This window comes from Podarcis muralis, chromosome 2, assembly GCF_964188315.1.
Source record: "Podarcis muralis chromosome 2, rPodMur119.hap1.1, whole genome shotgun sequence".
Taxonomy (NCBI): domain Eukaryota; kingdom Metazoa; phylum Chordata; class Lepidosauria; order Squamata; family Lacertidae; genus Podarcis; species Podarcis muralis.
Genome location: NC_135656.1, coordinates 4,669,679 through 4,696,103, shown reverse-complemented (window position 1 = coordinate 4,696,103; position 26,425 = coordinate 4,669,679). Strand labels below are relative to the sequence as shown.

At 46.2% G+C, this 26,425-nt stretch overlaps 2 protein-coding genes across 4 annotated transcripts in view; one reads left to right on the top strand and one right to left on the bottom strand.

Moving 5' to 3' along the window:
- Positions 1–2,173, top strand: part of DDIT3 (DNA damage inducible transcript 3) — a 7,347-nt gene extending 5,174 nt beyond the window's left edge. The window contains exons 3-4 of one of the 2 annotated variants that reach the window (XM_028721303.2): positions 245–408; positions 1,249–2,173. In XM_028721303.2, the coding sequence (XP_028577136.2) occupies positions 268–408; positions 1,249–1,674 (567 nt within the window). In that variant the 5' untranslated portion in view covers positions 245–267 and the 3' untranslated portion in view covers positions 1,675–2,173. Of the gene's footprint in view, positions 1–244; positions 409–1,245 lie in introns of both variants that reach the window. The other variant, XM_028721301.2, reaches the window with a different exon arrangement.
- Positions 2,127–26,425, bottom strand: MARS1 (methionyl-tRNA synthetase 1). Of its 2 annotated transcripts, XM_028721299.2 has the most exons (22): positions 26,201–26,425; positions 23,658–23,748; positions 21,714–21,813; positions 19,798–19,932; positions 18,555–18,630; positions 17,343–17,515; positions 16,141–16,253; positions 15,481–15,597; positions 14,252–14,455; positions 13,738–13,939; positions 12,676–12,750; positions 12,348–12,518; positions 11,429–11,524; positions 10,943–11,060; positions 9,833–10,046; positions 9,215–9,346; positions 8,044–8,148; positions 7,637–7,820; positions 6,385–6,456; positions 4,507–4,533; positions 3,460–3,525; positions 2,127–2,458 (listed from the first exon to the last, which is right to left on the bottom strand). In XM_028721299.2, exons 1-22 carry the CDS (start codon positions 26,301–26,303, stop codon positions 2,330–2,332), a joined length of 2,703 nt encoding a protein of 900 aa, XP_028577132.2. In that variant the 5' UTR covers positions 26,304–26,425; the 3' UTR covers positions 2,127–2,329. The 2 variants fall into 2 exon arrangements, with proteins under 2 accessions (XP_028577132.2, XP_028577133.2); XM_028721300.2 differs by lacking the exon at positions 4,507–4,533.

Sequence of the window (26,425 nt, the reverse complement as noted above, 5' to 3'; positions counted from 1 at the left end):
AGGAATGGTGGGATAAAAAAGCAATGACAAACAGATTTTCAGGGCTCTTTTCTTTTTTTTTGGTAACGAATGGATAGGGGTCTCCTTGTAATGAAATCCAGGGCTCCTTGTGTTTTCCTGTTGACCTAGAACAACTCCGTGGGGTCTGGGGGCTCTGCACACCCATCCATCCTCCCTGTGCACTTTTGAATTGGTATTGCTAGCCCAGGTCTCTTGACACACACCCCATCCTCCTTTCTTTCAGACAGTGTTGGCTGTACCTGAACCATGATGGCAGAATCACTGCCCTTCTCCGTGAGCACCCCAGTGCCCCCGTGGGAGCTGGAGGCCTGGTATGAGGACTTGCAGGAGGTGCTCTCCTTGGATGTAACCAGCAGGACAGACCCCCCAGTAGGGGGACAGGAGCAGGTGAGAAAACGGAGGAAAGCAACTTTCCTAGCATCTTGTATGTCTCTTGTGTACAGCATCCCAGAGGTGGGTAGATTTCCCTCTTAGAGTTTTCTAATTCTTCTTCCATTGGCTCTGTATCACACTTCGCTTCACTTGTCCTTCCAAACCATTAAAAAAACCCCCATGAAAAAACAAAATTAGTGTGGTACCTTTAAATTTGGGGAACCTGGCAAGCATCTGTTTTACCACTTATGGTAAAAATTTGATAATCTTAACATGCTATATAGTTTTCACTATAGCCTATTCATAATGATGGTAGAGAAACATTGGAGCAAATCCTGTCATGCAGAAGAGGTAGATATTTCAGGAATTGATGGGGTGGGGGTGTCCAATACCAACTACTCCACATGACACAGATGGGCTGTCAAGCCTTATCTTTTATGCTGTGTCATTCACCTTTCACATGCCCATTAGTGGGGTTTTTTTTGGGGGGGGTTGCCTATAGACTGGCTTCCCTAGATAATACATACCTCTTTCTGTGCTCTTAGGTGTGCACTGTAGTTTCTATTATAGCTTAGAAACTGCTTTCTGTAGACAAAAGTAAAGCAAATAAATGTGCATATTTGGTTGCATGAATACCTAATCCCATTTGTATCTCTCATGCTTTCTTCCAAGGAGCTCAGGGGACTCCCCCCCCCCCTTTCTAATCATAACAACCTTGTGAGGCAGCAACAAGTCCAAGGCTGCCCCAGTGAAGGTGGATCAGGAACCCTGGTCTTTGTAGGCTAGGGATCACACTGGCTTTAGGAGGTGAAGGCAAATAGTAGCTCTCACCATCTTTCCATTTTCCTACAGAAGGAGTTTGATGGTGTTGACAGTACTGCTCTGCTGTGGAACCTGGATGCTTCCAATCCCTTGGAGCCCGGTGGAAGTGAAGCAGTTGGAAACTGTGAGCTGGACCCTGATCTCACAGCTCAACTCCTGGAACTGCTAGCTGAGGAGCCTGCGGGACCTGCCGAGTCAGACTCCAGCCACAGTTCCCCAGTGCAGACTGGGACAGATGATGATGAGGGGGTGTCTACTAGCCGGAAGAGGAAGCATGGTGGACAGCCCCACGGAGGCAAGAGGCAGCGGGGCAGAGAGCGGGAGCAGGAGAATGAGCGCAGAGTGGCCGAGCTGATGGCCCACAATGAGCACCTCCAGAAAGAAATAGAGCGCTTGACTGCAGAGGTGGAAGCAACAAGAGCAGCACTTATCCAGCGTATGGTGAGCCTAAAGACTTAATGGATCTGGAGAACTTCCTTCCTGTACTGATGACTCACTTGCCATGGACCAAACAGAGCAATGCTTCACTGCTCCCAGCTTTAGCATCTATGACTTTAAAAAAGAAAGTGTCAAGCACTTTTCTATACAATAAACATTACCATCACCTGGTAGGCCGGGGCTGTTCCACAGACTAACTCTGCAACATTACCTTATGGGGGACTCAGATTGCTTATTTCTACTCTGGTTTAGTGAGCCAGCCTTGCTGAACTGAAATATAAAAGGTGATCATGCAACTAGACTGTGCCAGGCTATATATACCAGAGGAGAGCCATCTTGGATGAAACTGCCTCTGCCAACCAGGCTTGTTCTTAACATCACCACCACCACCACTTCACTTGTGAAGAAAAATGTGCGAGAAAAAGCATGTATGTATGAGTCCAATAATAGCTTTTGCATTTATAGGTACAGTATGTATTTAACCAATAAAATATTTATTTCTCACCATATAATCAAAACATTTCAAAGGATTCTGAATTTTTCATAAATGGGATTACAAAATAGGAAAAGGGGCTACAGCAAAATAATTTAATGTTGTGAAAAAGTGAGAAACTCTCCCATTGCTGAAATACAATGAGCCAAGTGTCTGGGCAAGAGATGCTGCCTGCCTGACAATTCACTTTCTCTTTTTCGCTTTTCCCTCAGCCAAGTTGAGCTGCTTTTGTAGTTCTGCTAATTTTGAGACTGCAGCATCAACCTGCTTCTTCTCAGCATTCTGAGCCTTCAGCTGCTGCACGTAGTTATCCTAGAAAGAGAAATGAGCGGTAAAATATTGCACTCTTGCACAAACAGGAAGCAGGGTGAAGCCTGCAAGGGAAGAGTCCTGAAAGACTGCAAGTTACAGTAGTTGGGACCTGCAGCCGACATGCTGCTCTGTAGAATGCATTGTCCTGTCAGCCTTACTGCATCCCTCATCCCAAGTAACGCAGGCTGCCTCCTTAACTTTTCTATAAAGGTGGCTTTTGCCTTGCCTCTATGCCATCTCTGCCCTCGTGATACAAGTACTCCTGTTTCCAGGCCTAGTGCAAGATGGTGTGGTCCCCCCCCCCCCCAGTGTAATACTTAAGGAAAACACAAATCAAATTAAATAGCATTGCTTTGCAGAAAGTGATTTTCAGCTAGTGCAACCCATGCTTGATGCTTATACCAGTCATTGTTTCTAAGTGGAACTTCACTCTTTCTGGAGGGAACCTCAATGAAATGTGGCCCTCTAGGACTTTGCAACCCTTAGAGCTCTCTCTGCCTGTCCCAAGCCACACCTTTCACTGCCTCTATTTTACAAGGCTATTAGGCTGTGAATAAAGCCTCAGTAAACACAGACTAAAGCTGTCAGCAAATCTTGCTCCATTTTATCACTTTTCTGTGCCTTAGTGAACCATGTGTGTTTGCTGGTTGCCAGTGCTCTTCATTACTGCATGGGATAGGAAACTATTTTAAAAATAGTTCACAAGCCATTTTTAAAAATGTTTAAAATGCAGCCTCCCCCAACCTGGTGCACTCCTAATGTTTCGAACTCTTATCGCCCATCATCCTTGACCTTTTGGCTAGCCCAAGGAGGGCTGATGGGAACTACAGGGCATCGGGGTAGGGAAGAACCTGAGTTATTTTGCAAGGCTGCAACTGCTTGGCCACAAGTACTTTGCCATTAAAGAGATAATCATGTAGTTCTAGCTGTGCAGTTGGGCTGATCGGTTCATTAAAAACAAAAACATTAAAAACTATAAACAGCAGAGTGTGCAACCTTACCTGTTTGGCTACTTCTTCCTGAAGCTCCTTTGTTCCTACTGCCTGCTCACCTTTTACAACTTTTTGCTTGAAGGGGAGGAGGGGGAAGAGAAATAAATCTAAATGAGTGGCAGTATAACAGGCTTCAGCAGCTTAGCATCCAGGAGACAAGGATAAGCAGAACTGCTTTAGTATAGGTCTCAGATGAAGCTCAATTAGTGGCAGGCACAGGCAAAGAGTCACCAAAGTCTGAAAAGGTGAACTGCACTGTTCCTGCTTGTGTGTGGGGGGGGAGAAGACACACATGCAGGATACATGCATGTCCATTAAGGTACCACTGGTGATAAGCTCTCAATCTTCTCCCAGTGCCCTTTTGCCCAGTAGGGTAAGAAGGATACTCATAGTTGTAGGTAGCTGTTCCCAGAAAATAAGCAATGAACAGGCTTAGAGGCAGTGAATAGGAAATCATGTGATCCAACCCTGACTGCTTTGATAAATGCCATGCATTTTGCCTCTCAAGCCAGATACAGATGGCTTAAACGCCTTGCTTAAGCAACAGAGGAAATTTACACTCTTGTCACACATGTGGATGGGTCAAATCTGAATCAGAAGTGAGAGCTGAGTGAAACTCAGATGATGGAAAACAAAATGTCCCTTGTAATTTGACTGAACTTGTCCTTAAGGTGGGGAAAAGTGAAGCATGTACTGGAGAGCAAAGGTTATATATACAAAAGTTGGAGAACTGCCTTTCCCCAACTTGACACCCTCCAGTTGTTTCACACTACAACTCCCAGCAGCCCTGGTCAGCACGGCCTGTGGCTAGTGCTGAGCTGTAGTCCAAAACATCTGGAGGGCACATAGGGGAAGGTGGTGGGGAGCCTCAAGCCCTCTAGAATTCTCCACCTGCCACCCTTCTCACTGGCTTTTCCCGGGTTGAAATGTATCCTTGAATTCTGACAATGTCTATTGCTTGTCTGACTGGAGGATAGCCAGGCAAATGTTAGATCAATGGAGAGCCCTTCCTAAACCTCAAAACCACTCCTGGTGAGCAGGAAGAACACGTTTTACCTTCAAATTCAGAGGGAAGTCTTCAAACTGGAAAAAGCACAAAAGGATACGATACCACAGCCATGAAGAGCAGAGAGAGAGAAGCAATTAGGTGCCACAGCAGAGGAAAGAACTTTGCAAGTAGCCTAGAGCTCTATATACACGCTAAAAATAAAAGCACCAAGGGGGAGGCAAGAGATGCTTGCCAGTGCTAGGGATGCAGAATCCAATTGCATCCAGCCAACAGACACATTTTGTGGCTGCTGGGTAGATGACCAGCCTAGGAACTAAACCATAGGTGCAAAGCAAAATATTAAGGGAGAGAGGCAGAAAAGGGTGCAAAGCATTGGAACAGTTTCCCCTGAGACAGTCACTTAGGCAGAACGAAACGGGAGATGTCAGAACGAGTCTCCCCAAGTCTTTACCTTCAGAGTGTGAAAGGGTAGAAAGAGGTACCCTCACAAAAATCCATTTCTTTGTAGAAGTTGCTGACTCACGCAGAGATGACAGGCAGATTTCCTTGAGGTAAGACAACTCTGCTTTGCCCATGCATCCAACAAACCTAAATGATCCAATCCCGCACCTCATGCAGGGCAGAATGACCTGCCTTTTGCAGAAGCTGACCGGAAAGAGGTGTGGCCAGAAGAAGCAAGTGCTGGGGGCAACCTCCTCTGTAGAGGAGTGCTTTGGGCTCTCAGGTGCCTTTCCAGCAAATTCATTCATTTCCTGAGGCACACAAGCAGTTTTCTCATTCTGCTGCTCTGATACACAGTTTGGGAATTACTGTGTTGAGAGAGTGCAGTTGTGAAATGTTTGGAACAGAGGGGAGCAGAAGTGTTTTTCTGGCCCCCAGCAGGCAAGTAGCTGCAGCTTACTGGGAGTAGTGAGGTGGCAGAGAGGATGACATGGTGCAACTGCATTAGCTGAGCTAATCTGGTACTCCTGCCAGTGTGTTTGCATCATGCCATCCTCCCTGCCTCCCAGTAAGCAGCAACGACTCACCTGTCAGGTCAGGTAAGCACCTCCCCCCCACATCTGCTACTGGGTACAAGATAGATTTAAAAATGGTAAAGGGACCCCTGACCGTTAGGTCCAGTCGCGGACGACTCTGCGGTTGCGGCACTCGTCTCGCTTTATTGGCCGAGGGAGCCAGTGTACAGCTTCTGGGTCATGTGGTGAACCAGAGCAGCGCACGGAAACGCTGTTTACCTTCCTGCCGGAGTGGTACCTATTTATCTACTTGCACTTTGGCGTGCTTTCAAACTGCTAGGTTGGCAGGAGCAGGGACCGAGCAACGGGAGTTCATCCCACCACGGGGATTCGAACTGCCAACCTTCTGATCGGCAAGCCCTAGGCTCTGCGGTTTAACCCACAGCGCCACCCGCTGTGGCAGTTTTAGTAACTTGTAAAATGGATGTGCTTCTTCAGTAGCTTTCCAGTTAATCCTCTGGCCATTCTGCTACTCTCAGAGGCCCAGCAAGGTATGGGGATATCACGAGAGGGCCTTTTTCGTGGTGGCTCCAAGAATGTGGAACTCTCCACAGATGTGCAGCTGGTACAATTTCTGTCAGCTTCTTTGAAAACAGTTCATCATCATGAATCAGGTAGGTGGAACTGGAGTGCTTACAAGCTCAGGAGTGCTGTGGCAACATTATGAGGAATGCAGTCAAGCTCACCTAGCAGTTCTTGAGCAATGCACGTTGAAGTGCCCTCTTCTTGATCAGTTCCTTTCCCCACACTCAAGCCTGAAAGCAGAGGCTCTCCACAGTCCCATTCTGTTTTCTCTGAGCTCCTGTAACTCCCCCTTTGTATTTTAACTAAACACTTACTCTGCCCACTCATTGCATGAGGTTCTCCCAGAGGAGCTCTACATCCATTGGCTCAGCTGCTTTTCCTTACCTGGCCACCACCAAAGCGCTTCCGCAGGTTTTCAATTTGTTCTGTCTCCAGCTTCTGGAATAGAGGTGTCACCTGGTGGGAAATTAAGGAGACAGGTGGGTCCACAGAATCCTTTGTGAACTTGTCCCACGCACGTGTTATGTGCATTCTATATGATTACTTTGAGAGTACTGGGCATCCCAAGAAATGCGTCTAAGCATCTAGTCCCTATGTTTGCAGAGAAAAGTTTGTAACTTTGTAAGTAGTAACAGTTAGAAGTAAGTAGGAGGATGACAAAGCAGAACTTCACTTTCGTTTCTTTGTTGCCAATTATTTTTATTGATTTTCCAATTTTAACCCCATTACACAAATTAATTCCAAATTAATGCAATTTCGTTAAGAGGTTTCCCATGTGCTGGTCCCGATGGTTCTTATTCATTTCTATTACAATCCATTTTACAAAATTATCACATAGTCAACTGCTGCACTCTTAATGATTTCTATTTGTGTTATATTATGTAACTTTCAAAAAACTTCAAGTGAGGAACAATAACTTTATCCTTTCCTCTTTTAATTTTTATTGATATATTTTCCTTTTTTCTATTTATACATCATACACTTTCCATCATACAAAATTTCTTTACAGACTTCCCAACCCAAAGCTCCGTGGCATTCTAGATGTACCTTACTTTCCTGATATCTGTTGATTTTCCAACCCTATTTTTCTCCTTTCAATTCCTTTGTTGCTGTTAACTGTTGCTCAAGAAATTACCCCTGCTTGTAGGTTAGTTTTACTATCATCTCTTTTTAAATATGCAGGAATCTCAGCTAGAGCAGCCATGACAGATGGCCACCCAACCTCTGCTTAAAACTCTCCAAGGAAGGAGAGCCCACAGCCTCCTGAGGGAGAGGTAACATAGAGCAGGGCAACATGTTAACATGAGCAGTCTGTCTGCTGCATTCTGCACCAGCCGCAGCTTCTGGACCAGACACCAGGATGGCCCCACACAAAGCCCATTACAGTAGTGGCATTCCTTTTAGCTCCCAAACTCAGTGATCTCTCTCCCAAACACGCTAGCTATTTAAGTGCTGGGATTATATCTTATTTTTAATGGAGGAGCATTCTGTTATACAAGCCTGATGGGGTACAGCCAAGAAACAGGTTTACCATCTCATCTGCCATTGGAGATAACTGGCCCTCAGTCATAGCTCGGAAAAGACTTTAGCCACAGTTCTGGCACAAGCCATATGGCCTCCTCTCCCCAGCACTTACCGTGCCAATCTGATGCCCAGCAGGCAAGGTGCAGACAAAGTCGTTGGTCACCACGTTGTAGTCAGCAGGAATGCACAGCTGTTCTTGGATTGCAGCACTCACACTGGGCATGTAGGGTTGCAGGATAACAGATAGCAAGGATGCAATGTTGACGGCTACCCCTATCACTGTGCTTGCTTGCTTCCTAGGAAGATGAAATGATGCTTGTTAATTTTCCTAGGAAGATGAAATGATGTTTCCTCCCTGTGGGAGGAAGAAGCCAAGAAGAGGAGGTGGCAGTCTATATACCAGAATAAAGCACTGGTAGCTAGCTCAGAGCAAAGGGGGAGACATTATTTTGCTGAGTTGGCTGGTCTGACTAGAGGGCACCGTCAGAAAACAGCCTTTTCCTCGAAGCAGAGACTCACTTGTCAGCCTCGCTGCCCTTGATCCGTTTCCAGGGTTCATTGACCTGGAGATACTGGTTGCCAAGGCGAGCAATGTTTAGGATACTGCGCAGGGCATCACGGATCCTGCAGGAGAAAAACAGGAAATTTGTAGGAGGAGCCAAACCAGGGAAGAAGAAAATGTAGCAGTCTCCTCTTCGCCCTAGCTGCTAGAAGGGGCCAGGGCTCATAAATAACCACTTGCCTTATACCTGGGGCAACTTAACAACAACCTCCAGGTAACTATGCAGATTAATTTTATTTTTGTAAATCAGCTGTTGGTCCCCCCCCCCCATTTTTCAAACCCTCAGACTACCACAAAATACAGTGGTGCCTCGCAAGACGAAAATAATCCGTTCTGCGAGTCTCTTCGTCTAGCGTTTTTTTCGTCTTGCGAAGCAACCCTATTAGCGGCTTAGCGCTATTAGCGGTTTAGCGGCCATTAAAGGCTTAGCGGCTAAAAGGCTATTAGCGGCTTAGCGGCTATTAAAGGCTTAGCGGCTTAGCGGCTAAAAGCCTATTAGCGGCTTAGAAAAAGGGGGGGGGGAGCGGAAAAAATCGCAAGACTCGCAAGACGTTTCCATCTTGCAAAGCAAGCCCATAGGGGAAATCGTCTTGCGAAGCGCATCGAAAAACGGAAAACCCTTTTGTCTAGCGGGTTTTTCGTCTTGTGAGGCATTCGTCTTGCGGGGCACCACTGTACTAACACAGATCCATGCGGACAAGCAGACTAGTAAAACATCTTGGAGGTTATCAAATTTTGTCAAGTTATTTGCAAGGGTGACAGAGCCTGCTTTTTCATTGCTTTATCTCTACCTTAATCTTAACACGTCAGTTTTGCCTCTCAAAAAGGCATGGGATAAGAAGCACACACAGATACATAACCAGAAATAAGCATCTAACACAATGCGAGTAGAACTCTGGAAGTGAAGATTTCTTCCACATGCATTTACTTGCAGTTAATGAAAGGATGCTCATGAGAGAGACAGATATAGATATAACTAATTCACATGTTCAGAGCCAATCTGGAGATGATCTCCTTAGCCAACGTTCTGCTGCCTGTGACTGGGAAGAGCCTTTTCAGTACTTGTCTAAACAAGGGATGGAACAAGGCCCTCAGGCTGATGGCACATGCCAGGTCCTAAGGACGTACTTGACCTTCTCCAACAACTGGTTGTATTGGCGCAGCTCCAGAGTGATGTGAACCAACAGACTTTTGTCATCCTGACTCAGCTCCATGGTGGGGACGTGTCCCCCAAAGAATTTGCACACAAAGGACCCGGCTCTGAGAGAAAGAGACAGAGGAGAGAGGGATGAGGGACAAATTTTATTGTAAGCTATTAAATCCTAAAGTTCTGGCATAGTCATTTTATTTTACAGAAAACCAGACTAATTGTAATGATTTGATGGTTGTATTGCTTTTTGATTGCTGTGAAGCCAATGATTTGCATGCAATAAATGTATGGCTAATGAACAGGCAGATCACTTAAAATTTCTAACTGGATACAAGAAAAACAGAAGGAGTTTGCAGGCTGTGTACAAAGCAGTATCTCCCAACCAGGGGTGGGAACAGATCTGTATCCATTACATAAGTACAAATCCACTGAACAAACCATGTGTTGGGTAAATTACCTGCTTTCCTTTTCTTTATATGAACTATCTGACATACATTCGTAATCCTGTTCCTCTCAACAACCACCAGCACCACCAGGCTGCCATGTTCTAGTTTCACTGTGGATTTGAATGACTCTTTCCCTCCTCACCCCATTACCTGTTGATGAAGTTGCCAAGGGTGTTGAGAAGCTCTGAATTGTTTTTAAGCATGAGATCATTCCAGGAGAAGGCACTATCCTGGCTCTCAGGCCGCAAGTAGAGCAAGTAGAAGCGCCAGATGTCTGCAGGGATGCCCGTGTCTTTGGCCATATCTCCAAAGACCCCCACACCACGACTCTTGGAGAATTTGCCATCCTCGTAGTTCAAGTACTCTGCAGAAAGGAAGATTAAGTGATGGCTTTAAAAGAGGTTTCAACTAATTCACAGAGGATAAGGTTCTCAATGACTACCAGCCACGATGTCTATGCTCTCCTTCCAGTGTTGAGGCAGTTGGTTGGCATCGTCTGTCTTAAGCGACAATGGAGTGTGCCTCCAGGGGCAAAGTCAAACTGCTGTGGTAGCAGAACCCAAGTGACCTCCCTGGAGCACAAGTCTGGGCAGTGTTTATGGAGGTCCTGGGTTGCTCAGACAACAAAACCCCACTCTCAGCCTCACTAACGTAGCCCAAAGGAAAGCAGAGCAATACGTTTGGCACCAGCTTGGCTGCAGGAGCTGCTGGAAGGAGGCTTAAAAGGCACCACCCAACCCTCTTAGGGCCTCCACTCCTCAGTCCTTTCCTCTCCCAAAGAGATCCCACAAGTCAGCAGAGTTTTAGGATCAGAATTTTCCTTCTAGGTGGGCTACCTTCTCAAACTGAAGACCTCTATCTGTCCCTCACTTCCCTCTACAGCACATGCAGAAACTGCCTTCTTGACCATGGGACCCATCATTGGTCTTGTCAGCTCAATCTCTGCGTGCAGGGGAAGTCCCTACCTCACCTCTGAATATGCCTCTGAATATGGGGAAATGGGTGCAGCACTGTTGGACTCAGGGGTCCTACTTGCGGGCTTCCCATAGGGATCTGCTTCGCCACTGCCTTTGGCATCATCCAGCAGGACTCATGTTCTTAGGGGGTTTTAAAGGTTTGCTCAAATCCCACTTCAATAGCTCCACTACAGCTTCCAGGCCACATAAGAGGCAACCTTTTTTGTGACATAGTCTAGCTTAAACCAGCAGGGTTTGGAAATGAAAGAGCGGCAGGTGGGGCCAACTCTCACACACAGAGTACCTGTTGCAATAAGATGGTTGACGAGCGTGTATCTGTCCCCAGTACCCAGCAACGAACAGGGAAACACAACACTATGGAAGGGGACATTGTCCTTGGCCATGAAGTTATAAAGCTGAACCTGAAGAGAAACAGGAGATGGACTGCATGGTTAAGTCACACAACCCCCTCACTCTGTGCTGCCCCAAATGGCTGACTAGTCTAAAGGGCATTTGTTTGGAGGGGTGCTACAGAAGCACAGATGCCCCTGAGGATGGGATAATCACAGGCACCCTGGGTCCTACACATGCTCCCACCCCATCTCCAGTGCTCTGATACACCATCAGACAGAACATCTGCCTGGATTCTAGACTGAAGACACACACGAGAAAACTACTGTACATCCTTTACATAAAATGAGCTTATCTGGAAGGGATCTCTCGGTCTTATTCCTTCTGTGAAAGAGACCAAGCTACAGTGGCAAGTGTGCAAAACTAACAAGCTTATCACCTGTTCTGGGTTCTTCCACCATTTCTCCCATTGGTCAGTGTAATTGGCTGCAATGGACAGGTAGCCAATGGGGGCATCAAACCAGACGTAGAACACCTATAGAGAGAGAAGGGGGCAGGGAAAACATGAGGGGATGGTTCACAGAAGGCAGGCAAGGGAGCACTTTCAGAGACCGGAGTGGCTAGACTTCCAGTAACATCCTGCCTTTGAACTTTTCCCAACCAACATTTCACTTGAAATTTGACACATCTGCTCATACACATATTTTCAATCCTTATTTTTTGAAGTATGGAAGGCCATACTGATGCTTAATTTCTAAAACAGGGCAGGCCACAGCTCAAACCTTTAAGACAATGCCAATTATGTGGAGAGTGTCTGCTGATTCTTCAGTGGTGAACTGTAGGTATTCTGCACATGCTCAAATGAGTCAACAACACTTGACCATTCTAGAGCTGTACCATTGGTTTCAAGGGTTGAAACAATAATTAAGCTACAGGCATAAGTTCTGGTTAATTAGCAAAACGACAAGTTTAAGTCAAAGTATGAATAAATTTGATTGGAATTAGAAAGCATTTGATTGACTGGCAAATGCAATATGAAGTTACTAATGAATAATACAATTGAGAAGGTTATTTTAGACGTTCAGATAACCGACAGACACAACCCAGACAGCTTTCTGGGCTCCTTTTACAATGCCCTCCTTTTTCTCCAGGCACCACTGACACTAAGCTGTTTTGCCTCTAGACTCCCTACCTGCTAGAACTCCCAATGCCCTGATCCATCCTGCTGAAATAGTACTGTCTTTCCTGTGGTGCCCCTCAAAAAGAAAAAGCCTTGGACCACAGAATAAGAACAAGCACTCAGCAAGACCATGAAAGGATTAAGCACTGACCCCCTGGGCCTTTACCCCATCACTCACCTTGTCACGGAAGTCATCCAAAGGGACTGGTGTGCCCCACTTCAGGTCTCGAGTAATGCACCGTGGTTTGAGCCCATCACGGATCCAGGAACGGCTGATATATCTTGCATTGGGGGTCCAGTCCCCAGTGGACTGAGAGACAGACAGCCACTTTTCCAGGCTCTCTTCTAGCTAAAGGTGAGAAGATCAGAGACAGTGAATGGGGATCCTGGGTGTAATGTCATAAGGTCTAGGGCTCATTATGATTGCTAACAACACTAAGCAAACTGTACATCACATGTACATTGTACTGTCCTTTAAAGACACTAGTAAAACAAGAGAGACTCACCTTGGGCAGGTCCAGGAACAGGTGCTGGGAGGATCTCACCACAGGGGTCGCCTGGCAGACTTTGCAAACTGGTTTCTGCCAGGATGGAAAGAAGACAAGGCCATGGTATGCTTGACATTAAGCCCAGCAATTAAACAACATGTAGGAAGTAGTACCAAGCCCATATGTAGGACCGCCACACATGCAAATTCATGTGTGCTGGAAAGTTATTATTGGCTGCACCTCCCCTTGTTCTGACTGACAAGCCCAGGTTTTAATCAATGAATTGTTTTCCAGGGAACAGCAATTTGGGGAAAGGATGTTGAAGTAAAGATTAATAACTATGTTTGTTCTTCGCATGGATCTATGCTATTTCCTCCACCACCATTAATTTTCCTATGCAAATCAACAGAAATATCACTTTCTTCCCTTTGAAAGCAGGGTCCTTGCGGACTCACTCTCTCTCTCTCTCTCTCTCTCTCTCTCTCTCTCTGTGTGTGTGTGTGTGTGTGTGTGTAACATTTCCCCCACCCCAGTCTTTTCTGGGGATCCATGCTCTTTATTCCCACCATCACCTGCACTCCTAAATTCCAATTGTACACAATCCAAAACAGTAAAATCTCCCTTGAGGGAAAATCCGCCCAGAGTGGCTGGGGAGATCCAGCCAGATGGGCGGGGTATAAATAAATAATTATTAAATTATTAATCACTTTGAAATTTGGCAGGATATGTACCCTCAGAATTGATTTCAATTCTGGTATAAAATAAGGTACCTTTTCTTTTTCAAAAAAATAATACTTTATGGTGCCCTGCACAAAAACCCCTGGATTAAGCCAATCTGGTATGCCTAAATCACTCTGAGGGCTCTCCTATGCCTGCAAAGTTCATCTACTTCTGTAAAAAGAGAAGGACCTTGGGCCTGCCCCGCCGGATTCTGTGGGGAGGAGATGGGTGGTGGGGAATCTGTGCTAGCCTAGCATGGTGCAAATGAGACACATTCCACCATTATTTCTAGCAATCCAAGACAAAGATAAAGAGAAATGCTAAGTATGTAGGTTCCCAGGACCATATGGGTGGCAGTACCTTAAGTTCAGTGGCATTGATCAGTTTGCCACATTTGTCGCACTGGTCCCCACGGGCCTCTTCATAGTTGCAGAAGGGGCAGATGCCTTCCACAAAGCGGTCAGCCAGGAACCGTGCACAGTTCTCACACTTCAGTTGATCCACTGTCTCTGTCAGAAGGTAGTTGCGCTCCAGTAGCTTCTGGAAAATGTCCTGAGCTATCCTGAGGCGAGGAAGAGAAGAAACATATGAAGGAGGGACACCCTCAACCTTCATATGACACACACCCCAAAAATTAAATAAAAATCACATCAAGGAAAACTTGGCAGTCAATCCATGAACCATTAGCAGAAACACAGAAACTGTAAACAAGTCCGTCAATCTTTCCTGCCCATCTCTAACAGCCAGTTTTACAGTTGTTAAAGGCCAAGACAATAAGTGGTTTGTAAGAGAGAGGGCAAAGTAGTGCTGCCACATGAGGCATTCATGCTCCTTTTCCCTTGGCCATTGTGCTCCCTTTCCCGGCAGTACTTACTTGGTCTGATGGGGTGTGGTGGTGCGGCCAAAGTAGTCAAAGGAGATTTTGAACCACTGGTAGATCTGGGCATGGACAGTGTAGTACTTATCACAGATTTGCTGCGGTGTCAGCCCCTCCTCCATGGCCTTTGTCTCTGTGGCAGTGCCGTACTCATCAGTACCGCACAGGTACAGCGTGTTCCAGTTGCGCAAACGACAGTACCTGGACAGGACACAAGAAGTGAAGCAGGATGCTTATCGCTACCTGCAAGGACCAAAGCTTCACACAATCCCTCTGTTACTTCAAATGGGTCAGAGTTCTGTGGGAAAGCACATGCTTTGAATGCAGATGGTCCCAGGTTACACTTCTGGTATCTCCAGTTAAAAAACACTCAGGCAGCAGGGCTGGGAAAGGCCTCATCTTCAGGTCTTGGGGGGCCACTGATACTCAGAACAGAGCAGAAAACGAGGCTGCATGGACCAGTAGTCCACTTGATGTGAGGCAGTTTCATTTGATCTCATTAGATTAACAGTTAAACCCTGTGTATGATTATGGAAATAACCCTCACTGAGCTCAGTGGCTCTTACTCTGTAATAACTGTTTAGAACTGGAGCCTAAGACCTGCCCAAGATCCAAGTTGCAACACACACAAAATATTTTTTATTTTCTTTCATAATATTTATACACTGCCTGCTTCAAAGTAGTTTGCAAAGTGTATACAGTGGTACCTCGGGTTACATACGCTTCAGGTTACATACGCTTCAGGTTACAGACTCCGCTAACCCAGAAATAGTGCTTCAGATTAAGAACTTTGCTTCAGGATGAGAACAGAAATTGTGCTCCAGCGGCGCGGCGGCAGCGGGAGGCCCCATTAGCTAAAGTGGTGCTTCAGGTTAAGAACAGTTTCAGGTTAAGTACGGACCTCCGGAACGAATTAAGTACTTAACCCGAGGTACCACTGTATAGGCAATGTAAGCACAGATATCCAAGTACACATACTGTGGGATTCTGCAAATTCATTTTAATATCAGATTCATTAAAACAACATCAAATAGCAAGAAATCAATTGACTCATATCACCAACCACTCTGATACTACGAGGTACAAAGGCAGCTCTGGTGGAGTGGATACACCTTGAAAATAAAATGCCAAAAGAATAAATTTTCAGCCCCCCATTAACCCCCCCCCCTTTCAATTGATTGACATATCCTAACAAGAGTCGGGGGCGAAAGGCATCAACATCTTACCTGGCAAAAGTATCGGCACTGAGGACACAGCCAATGATATTCCCAAGGTGAGGCACGTTGTTGACATAGGGCAGGGCGCTGGTGATCAGCACGTTCTTCATGCCTTCCACAGGAAGTCTGCAAAGATGAGCCACAAGAAATGGAGCCAGATTTTAAGGAGAGAAACTGTGCTTTGGTAGAAGAGCAGGGAGGCACAAGAAGGAAAAACGGCTGCTCTGTGAGGTTACACTGTAAGTATCTGGGCTCCTGGGGAAGTTGCCCCTGCAACTTAGAAAGGCCAGTTCTTTATAGGCTGGATGCTAGTCTTTTGTAACGCCAAGTACAAACAGATCCTGATACTCTGCTAAATTTGCAAATTGGCGTTTGGCTCCTAAACCTCATGGCTGTGGGGAGACTCCATTAAAAATTATCAAACATCACCACAAAATTGCCTACACAGAGGAGGGGGCTGTTGTGCTGTGCACCATGTTGCACTGATAAGGGCTAACCCTAACACTGATGTCAATGTTCACCATGATATAGGTACAGATTTATTGATGTTTGGGATTTTAAGACATAGAACAGGAACATAGTTCTGCTCTTTGCTTTGAAGTCTTCTTCAAAACAGCCCCACATCATTTCCACTAAGGCCAGGACATTTTAGCCCAGCAAGGTACTTACATAGGCTGCTGTGGCTTCCAAGGTTTGGGGAGGCCAGCTGGCCCTCTGACCCAGACTTCTGCAATTGCTGCAATCTCCTCCTCAGACAGAGACCTCTGAGCAGATTCCTCTTCCTAGAGAGAGGAACAAAAATCCATCTACAAACCTGCTTTGCAGGTGCTTGGCACCCGGCACCCAGAAGGCAATCACTATGCTGATGCACAAAGTGGCACAGTCCAAAACTGCAAGTGTGGCTCAGACACACCAGGGCAGTCTGCACCGCCCCCCTCTTGGAGCATCTTCCCTCCCCACATGGCGCTTTAGTACTTACTGGACTAAATACCAGTCAACTAAACAAATCCTAAACATCTTCTCAGAATCTAGTCATTGACTTTGACCTCATTTTCACAAGCAGAAGGAAAGATTTTGTTTCATTCATTTTATCTGAATGCCACTTTGCCACCAAAATAATAATAATAAAAATGCTCAAAGCAGCTTACGAAAAAGAAACAGAGATGCATTTCAAACAAACACAACAAAAACAATTTCATAACAACATAGCAAAGCAATAGCTCAATAGGACCACCCTGCTGAGAGCCTGAGGGCCCTGTTCCTGCCTCTATCTACCTAGCCCAGGGCAGGGACTGACAGGCTTCCTAAGGACTGCTGCTGCTGCCCAGCAGAGAGGGCTTCTTCCCTTAAATTGTTTTTATATCCTTTTAAATTCTTTTTTTAGCATTTCAACGGTTTTTAACTGGGCTATAAGGGCACTTGGTGGGATGTGCCTGGGATGAGAGGAGCAGGGGGGACGCCCAATTACAGCGGTTCTGGGTAGGAGGAGGTATGATGTGGGAGGAGGGGTAGGGGTAGTTGTTCTCTTTGACATCTGTTGGGAGGGCTTTCCATGGGGTGGGTGCCACTACCGAGAAGGCCCTCTGCCTGGTTCCCTGTAACTTGGCTTCTCGCAGTGAGGGAACCGCCAGAAGGCCCTCGGCGCTGGACCTAGAGTGTGTGTTTCTGGCGTTGGACAATCGGAGCAGATTAGGGATTCTGCTGGTTTACCACCCGCCTCGCTGCCTAGCAGTCTCCCTTCCGGAAATGACAGAGCTGGTCTCTGGGGAAGCATTCAGTCTTCCCTTTCCCCCACCTGCAGCACTATGTGCTACTCTTAGCACCATTGGAAGAGAACTGGAGGTCTGGTTCACACGGAAGGAGGGCAATACCTTCAGCTCATTAGTAGCTGGCTTCTCAAAAGCCTGGTTGGGAGCAGGATGCTTTTGCAGATAAGCCTTCAGCTCCAGCAATCCTTTGGGCGTCCATACAGATTCAACAGCCTTCTTGCAGTACTCCTTCTGGTTCATGTTCTGGAACCATCTCCTCAAGGCTTTTAACTCATCTTTAAAATCAAACAAATTCCAGAGGAAAACTCTCACCTTGGTAACTGCCCAGTCTCAAGTAGAAATGTATTAAGTTCCTATTTGTTAACACCCACACACCACAATCTGCAAAGATCCCTGCCACTGACTCAAAACTAGTTGGAGACTAGTTTTGCCAGGAGACCTCTTCTGGGCAGGGCAAGCATGGTTGGAATCACCAGAGTGATCAGAATCAAGATAGCCAGGGGGGGAATGAAACAAAAAGCTAGCTATTGTACCTTTATCTCAGTGTGGTCTAAATAGTGTTTTGAATGCCCTAGGATCCCTCTGTAAGATGATAGCAGTAGCAGACAATCCTTCCCCTGAAAGAGTTTGCCACGGCTTGTCTTCCCCTGTAGCACACAGCCACAAGAGCATGTAAGGTTTTTCCTAAGGTGCACTCAGGGGCAACACAGCAACTGAGCAAGTCGCTTTGGTGCTGCATATGAGCTGGTTGTGTCCTCTGCAATGCAAGGGGGCTCCCTGAAGGCAGAATGTTTGGCAATGATCCGTATGCTTCCATTACTGAGAGAGGGAAGAGTGTGAAAAGAAGGACCCCCAAAACCCCAATTATGTATTTATTTATCCAGTGCTTTTTTACGGGAAAAAATACATTTAGGGGTACTCTCATCTTCCTACTCATATTGAAATACTGCCCCTCAATGAGGCCAAACTTAGATTCACAAAATGTTCAGGGGTATGAGTCCCCCCATAAAAAAGCACTGTATTTATCTATCATATTTATATCCCACATTTTCTCCAAGGAGCTCAAGGCGGCACTAACGGTTCTCCTCCTCCCCATTTTATCAACACAAAAACCCTGTGGGGAGTGTGACTGGGCCAAGGTGGCCCAGTGAGATTCATGACTGAGTGATTAGGGAGGGGAGAGCAGAGGAGCCACAGCAACACACAGAGGCTCATCCAAACCAGCAGGCAGATCAGCACATCAAAGTTGCCTCCTGTGGCCTTAAACATGGCCACAAAATGATGCACACTAAGGCCTTTGGCAGCATCTCTCACCTGGCAGGAAGGATTCATCTCTTAACAGAGGGAACAGGGCGCCCCACAAGACGACATCAACAGCTGACTCAGCATCCTAGATAAAAAGGTTAGGGGAAAATTGGTTCGCAAGTGTGAACTGGAGGGGCAACAGGCCAGAATAAACTCTAGAACAGAGTTGCAAAGTGTTTCCCAAAAGGAACAAACTCTTTCCATAATATGCATTTAATATTAAGTTTAAACTTTCCAGAATGAACACTGAAGAGACCTCCGTGCCTTTGTTAACCATTTTATCAGAGGGCTCCTTTTTACTATTACAGAGCAATTTGCAAAATTCCTAAATGTAGCAATTTTGCTTGGCTGCTGTATGGCGCATGCACACATACACACACACTGCAATCTTTTTACTAACTTATGTAATTTACGTTCTATAACTTTTGCATTTGTGCTCAGTGGGCCATAAACAAATTATATATTTGATTTATCTTGTCAGCAAAAGCCAGCGTAACATAGCAATTTAGTACACATATTCTGTAATAAGCTTTTTATATAAGACAATAAACTTGTGTTCTGAAATGGTCACTGGGAAATACAAATGCACCAACTGAAAGGACGGGTGTTCTCTTACCCAAGGCCTTGTGCATTCTGTGACTCTATTGATCCAAATTGCACAAGAACAGCACTTGGTATAAAATTTAGCATCCAGAGTATTCCAGCTTTTATTATTTCATTGTGCAGTTTTTAGCCCTTAAGGTGAGAAAGCTCAGCAAGCATTGCACTCACGCATACAGGCCTAAGCCTCAAAAGTCAGAGGTGAGGCCTCAATGGCACTTCAAGCAATTATAGTTCTCTCCCCGTTCTTTGCTTTGCTCCCCTCATTTTGCTTTGTTTTTCGCTCCCCTTGGTCCTCCTGGGACAAGAGCCACATAAAAGGATGTGTTGCAAATGGCAAGACCTTGGCTTGGAACCAGTCCTGCCAAAGACAACGGGGGGTGGGGTGGGGGTGGATTCAAAGTAGTGCTAAGGAGATCTTCACCAGGGCAAATAAAATTGCTTGCAGTGTTGGAGCAATCTCCCTGCTCCTCCCCACACATGCTGTTCTGGGGATTCTGGAGGATGAGGGGAGGAATTCCTGTTGCACAAGCTGGGCGTCCACTAGTGTAACAATTTAGCCTGAAAGACCCAGAGTTATTGGATATTCCTCTCAACTCTACCAATCCTTTGTCAGTAATGCTCATTTTGCTACACAGCGATTCTTACTTACCCCGGTAAGATAAGGAGTACCCCTTTTGACAAGGGTCTGGTCAATGTAGTTCAGTGGTTTCTGAATAATCTCCAAAACCTCCTCTCCTTTCTTTCCATGAACCAAATGAAGATACAAGGCTCCAGACAAAGCAGGCTAAGAGGAAAGGCAGAGGAGAGGCATGTTAAGGCCCACTTGTGCCTCAAGTTGTTATCTTTCACCCTTGCTCAAAAGTAGGTTGCCCTCTCCTAAGACTAGAACTGATACCCTATTTTACAGTGGAAGGAATAGTGCATATTGGCAGCCCTGGATAAAAGCAAATATAAAAGCTAGTTTCCCTCCACACTGTCACAATTCAGAATTAACCAAGGACCAGAGAATGAACCTATGCAGGACTATAAGAAAGGATGTGGAAAGGGAAGCAGGACCGATTCTCACCAGTGTTCCTCAGCAAGCTTGGTGCCTGCCCCAGCGGTCTATTCGAAGCCACCATTTTACTTTTAGGTATACAGACACATTGAGCTCCCCTGCCCCCCAGCCAATGGCCCTTACATTATATAGTGGTACCTCGGGTTACAAACTTAATTCGTTCCGGAGGTCCGTTCTTAACATGAAACCGTTCTTAACCTGAGGTACCACTTTCGCTAATGGGGCCTCCCACTGCCGCCACACAGTTCTCATCCTAGGGCAAAGTTCTTAACCCGAGGTACTACTTCTGGGTTAGCGGCGTTTGGAACCTGAAGCATTTGTAACCCGAAGTGTTTGTAGCCTGAGGTACCACTGTATAAACTCTTCTCTCTCTCTCTCTCTCTCTCTCTCTCTCTCACACACACACACACACACACACACACACACACACAGAGAGAGAGAGAGAGAGAGAGAGAGAGAGAGACTTCATCCTAATGGCAGACATTTTGCTAGCCAGATTTTACATATTTAGTTCCTGTGTTCAGTCTCTGCAACACTCGTGCCAATGAAGACACAGAACTTGAGGAAACCCTAAGCAGATGAATAGGTGGCTTCCCCACCCCCCACTTAATGATTTTCATTGAGTTTTGTAGGGCAGAGTAAAGGACTGCAATACGGAAGAGAGTTCAGAGGAGCAGCCTCAACCCCCAGGCACTGGGCAGTTTTAGCTTCCAACCTAATGGCTTTTTTAAGCAAACCCCTTCATCTTCTTCCCTGTAAGTAAAAGGTTATTATTCATTCTATAGGGAAAGTGCTGCATCGGTAAACCAAGGGGGAGGGAAGGAAGTGGGGGAGAGAAAACCTATGCTCCAAACATTCGGTGCAGAAATGTAAGAAGCCAAGAAGTTTTCCACTCCAGCCTGCATTGTTGCATGCAGCACTGTCTCCTTTCTGCTGCAGTTTCTCTTCTGTCCGTAACTAGGTTATTTGTCCTTCTGTCCACTGTGGTGAAATTATGTAATATATGTATTTAACTATGTCAATTACATAGTATATATGTTATTCCACCCCATTAATTTCAATTATGTACTGATGGCTGACTGAAAGCAACAAAAGCAAATACTGACGGTATTTGCTGGATTGATTTCCGTTCCGAACATGGGACAAAAAAGTGCATGTTTGCCATTTCCTCCACCATTTCTGTTTTTGTCAAAATTCTCCGAGATTCCTACTAGGTGACCATCAACAGGAAGCTTAAAGAAGCATCTTGCACACACACCCAGGGGCCCCTGCAATACACAATCACTCCCTTCACACCCCACCAACAAGAACTGGGCATTTTGGAAGGACAATAAACTGAGTCAGAGTCTCATCTATAGGCATCTGGGTATGTAATTAAAGAAAATAAGGCAGCTACTATAACCTTCTTTCACACACACCCCCCCCCGAACAATACCATCTCCTCTCCATGAACTGCAGAAACATGCAAGTGTTCCCACCATAAAGAAACAGAGCAATGCTTCACACACCTCCAGCTCAGTTGCATCCCATTCAAACAACTGGTTGGAAAAATTGCTCTCATCCTGTCCAAAATCACGAATTTCTTTTCCAGATAAACGGAAGAAGTACCTAGAAGAAAAAGAGCAGAAGAAACTAAGCACTCTCCACTGGGAATATGTGCACACTTATAGATGAGTTTAAAAGACAATCAGGAAAACAAAACTATAGTAGTACTTTCGTTCTATCACAAGGAGCCCTCATTAACCCCTTCTGTTCCTAAACCCAGCATGACTGCCTTGTCACATTCCCTAACTTGTGATGGAGGCTGCTTCACAGATTTGCTTTTCTGTGCTCTTCTGCTTCACGCACTCCAGTATGAGATGCATATCTTGTTTCTGTGATGTGTGCTGGCATGGCCCAAGACCGCTAGAGTACCAGTGTGGTACAGTGTTTAGAGTGCTAGAGACCTATATGGTACATAACACCAGTGCAGTTAGGGAAAATGTACAAAACTAAATGTACAAATATATGTTGGAAGTGTAAAGAAAAGGAGGGGACATTTTATCATATGTGGTGGGATTGTAAGGTAATTAAAAAATTTTGGGAAATGATATACAACGAATTGAAGAAAATGTTCCATTTAACATTTGTTAAAAAACCTGAAGCATTTTTATTAGGGATTGTAGGGAAAGATCTGCCAAAAAAGCTGAAAAACATCTTCATGTATGCGACAACGGCCGCAAGAGTTTTAATAGCACAAGGATGGAAGACTGAAGAAACCCCAACTAAAGAATCATGACAAGAAAAATTGATGGACTGTGCAGAACTGGCAAAACTGACATACAAGCTACAGGACAAGGATAACTGTGACTTTAAAGATGAATGGGAACCCTTTACAAAGTATTTGAAGACGCAACAAAGCGAACTGGACTCCTTGGCTGGTTTTGAATAAACATTCACAAACTTTTTTGATAATTATTACTTAAATAGTTTGAGGATCTATATAACTGTGTAACATGCAGAAAACAGCATTTTTAGAGAAATCAAAGACTGGAACTGAGGGAAGTTGGGGGTGGGGGTGGGGGGGTTATGTGGGGGGAGGGAGAGGGAGGAAGGAAGGAAGGAAGAAAGGGGGAAAATAAGGATGATACGTTTCTAGATAATATGTTTTGTTTTAATTTTGAATAAAAAAGTATTTTTTTAAAAAATAGAGTGCTAGAGACCTGTGCCCAAATCCCTATTCAACTATCAAAATCACAAGGGGGTTGGGGGGTGGGATAGCAGTCACTACCTCTGCCTTCCCTTTCCAAACAGGATTATTCTTAGAATAAAATGGGGAAACCCTCGCGTGGGACCCTTGGAGAAAGAGACCGAAATATAAACAGCAATAGAGATGAAGCCTGCCTAACATTCAACGGGAAAAGATTTCAAAGAGCAGACTCTAGCACTCACAAAATTCCCCATGAGGGGACTGGTGGTAAACCCACAAATTTTGGTGGCGCACGTGTGTCTGATATCAGCATGCCTGGGGCGTGCTAATGTTGGACACGGGCGCCACCGGGCATGCTGACATTGGCATGCACACCCCTGGGCACCCACAGTTGCGGGGGCAAGCCGGTGCTGCTGGCCCACTCCACTGGTTTGGATGGGACAAATAGTCTTCCCCACCCAGAACCCCTTCTCCCTCAGTAGCAGTGGTGCAGGGTTAACACTATGGAGACTGGCACGGCCCAGCAGAAGGCTGCACTGGCCTTTATGGTGTTGGGAGATGCCACGCAGGCCAGTGCAGCCTTCTGCTAGGCGTGCGTTGGTCCCCTCCAGGCAACTTCTCTGCTCGTACTATCAACACCGCTGGGGTTATCTAGCATCACCAGTACCACAGACATTGGACACAACACACACACAGAGCTCAAGTGATGTGACCAATAACTTGACTTGGAAAACACACAGGGCATTCAGGGCCTCATACTTACTGGCAAATCGTATTTGTGGAGAAGAGGAAAGACTCTTTTTCCAAGTGCAGAGCTGGCAGCTGGGAGCGGGTGAGGAATGGGACGACATGAGCTGTCAAGGAGGAATACACACAAAACAGAAGTACAGTTTACACACACACACACACGAGAATTCACTATTTTCTAGCAGGTCTTCTTTGCTTGAGCAACTAGGAAAAGTTGACAGGGGGCAGAAGAGAGTTTATAGCAAAATGGTATGTATGTTTTATTATACAGGAGCTGTCATAAGCAGACCCACATTTTTTAATACCAGATTTAGTTGCTTCAAATGGACTCAGTGGTAAAGCACAAACTTTGCACATGAACAGTTTCAGGTTCAACCCCCACTATCCCCAGATACAGATGGGAAAGATTCATTGACAGGAGTGCCACTCAATCCAGCAGTTAGCCCTCATTTTTGTCTCTAGGCCCAAAGTTTAACTAATGAACAAACAAAAAAACCCGACATTTTGCCAAATTTTAAAAAAAATCTCCCTGGACAGCAATTTTACCCAGAAAAAAGAGGACTTCTATCTATCTATCTATCTATCTATCATCTATCTATCTATCTATCATCTATCTATCTACAAACACATTGATTCAATGCACACAAGTTAAACATATGTAAGTTGTGGACTTGCTGTATAGACTAGAGTTCTTCAACTATGGTTTCCCAAAAGTTGTTTGATTAGAGCTGCCATCATCCTGAACCACCAACTCAGCTGGCTGGGACCAATGGAAGTTCCAGTCCAACCTCTGGGGACCAGAGGGTGAAGCAGGCTGTTGCAGGCAGGGACTCCTGTGGGGTACAGATTCCACACCTGTGACCACTAATGTGGGTTAAGATTCTTCCATCTCCTCAGCCCCACTCCCCATACATGACAAAGCAGAAGTTAAATGGCTGTTAAATGGAGGATGGAGCAAGCTTGTTTTCTTCTGCTCCGGAGGCTAGGCCCTGAACCAAAGTTACAAGCAGGCCTGGACAATATATCACCCAGGACTGGTATGAGGGGCAGACTGCAATGGCAGCTTCACTCAGCAATATATCGTGGGTGAAACCGCCATCCCTCCTCAGTCTTTCTTCTACCAGCACCCAGCGCACTAAGGAAGAACAAGTTGCAGCCGGTGCTGGAGGCAGAGGGACTCAGGAGAGGCAGCAGCTTCACCAGTGATAAACCACTGTGTGAAACTGCCACCTCACTCTGCCCTCACAGTGGCGCAGAGGGAGAAACAAGCTGCATTGGCCAGGCGCAATACAGCTTGTTCCTTCTGCCGCTTCTTTAAACCATTTGGCTGAGCAGTGCGCCACTGCCCTTGCCTCAGCCAAGCAGTTTTATAGAGCCCCCAACCCGCCACTGGCTCACCTGAGCCAGCGGCAGGGTGAGGGCTCTGTTAAAGTACTCTCACTCCCCATCTGAGGGAACTTGATCCTTCTCCTGGTAGGATCAGGGCTGCTTAGATGGGGACGGGAGACTTCGCACCCACTGGCTGAAGAAGTCTAATGGAGTCGCCACCTCGCCTCCAGCTTGTGCAAACCAGAGATGGGGCTGGGGCTCCCTTAGACTTCTCAACTGAGGGGTGTGGGTGAGTCCCTCTCGGTGAAGATGTTCAAAGGAGCGCTGACCTCGCCTCCAGCTTGCACAAGCTGGAGATGGGGTGGGATATCCATAAGCCCCACATCCCTTTGGCTCGTGCATGAAGAAGAGGGCCGTGGAGCTTGTTCAGCTGGGGGGTGGGAGCCTTTGCACCAACCAGCTGAGCAGCGTCAATGAGAGGAGTGACAGTCACACCCAGTGCCTCACGGGGCTGGGGTCAATGCAGCTTGCTCTTGCAACATTGCGGTATATTGCCAGACCAGGATGCTTGGCTGGTGATAGATCGTGATGTTGAAAACCTGTCACCGCCCAGCCCTACTTATAAGAAAGGAGATTCTGACCAAACATGGAGAAGAACTTTCTGACAGTAAGAGCTCTTTGACAGTGGAACTGTTTTCCTCGAGAGGTGCTGGGTTCTCCTTCCTTGGAGGTTTTTGAGAAGCGTCTGGATGGCCACCTGTCATGGATGCTTCTGCTGAGATTCCTGCATTGCAGGGAGTTGGACTAGATGACCTGGTTTTTTTATTTATTATATTTCTATGCCGCTTTTCATTCAAATGAGTCCCAAAGTGGCTTACAAAGAATAAATAACATGACTGAAGAGCAACATAATTACAGCATAGGGTCTCTTCCAATTCTACAATTCTCTGATTCAAAAACAATCCAGGTTAAGGGATGCTAAATTACAGAACAGCAGAGGGTGGAGAAGTCCTTAAAAATCAGAATTCAAAGCGTTAGATCGGGATGGGGGGATACTCAGGTGGAAAACCAACGCTGCTGCTGCGATAGGATTTTGTTTTTCATTTTCAGTTCATTTCTATTTTACGTCGGAACAGCATAATCCTCCTCCTCATTATAACCATCTCCCGTAAGCCACCTGAAGACGTCGGCGAAACTGGGGTGTTTCCCGGGAAAGCGGGGCGCACTCACCCTCCTGAGGGACCCACTTCAGCTCCGCAGGGGCGCCGGTGGCTTCGGCAGCCGCCAGCACCTTCAGCGCCCCGGGGCTGCCCTCGCTCAGGAACAGCTTCATGCTCGCTCCGCAGCTGATGCAACTCCGGTCGGACGGGACCCGCACTTCCTCCCGCTGCCCACGTGGCCCGCGAAGCCGGTCGCCCGGACCCTCCCTCCGCACACCCACTCCGGGGCTTGCGC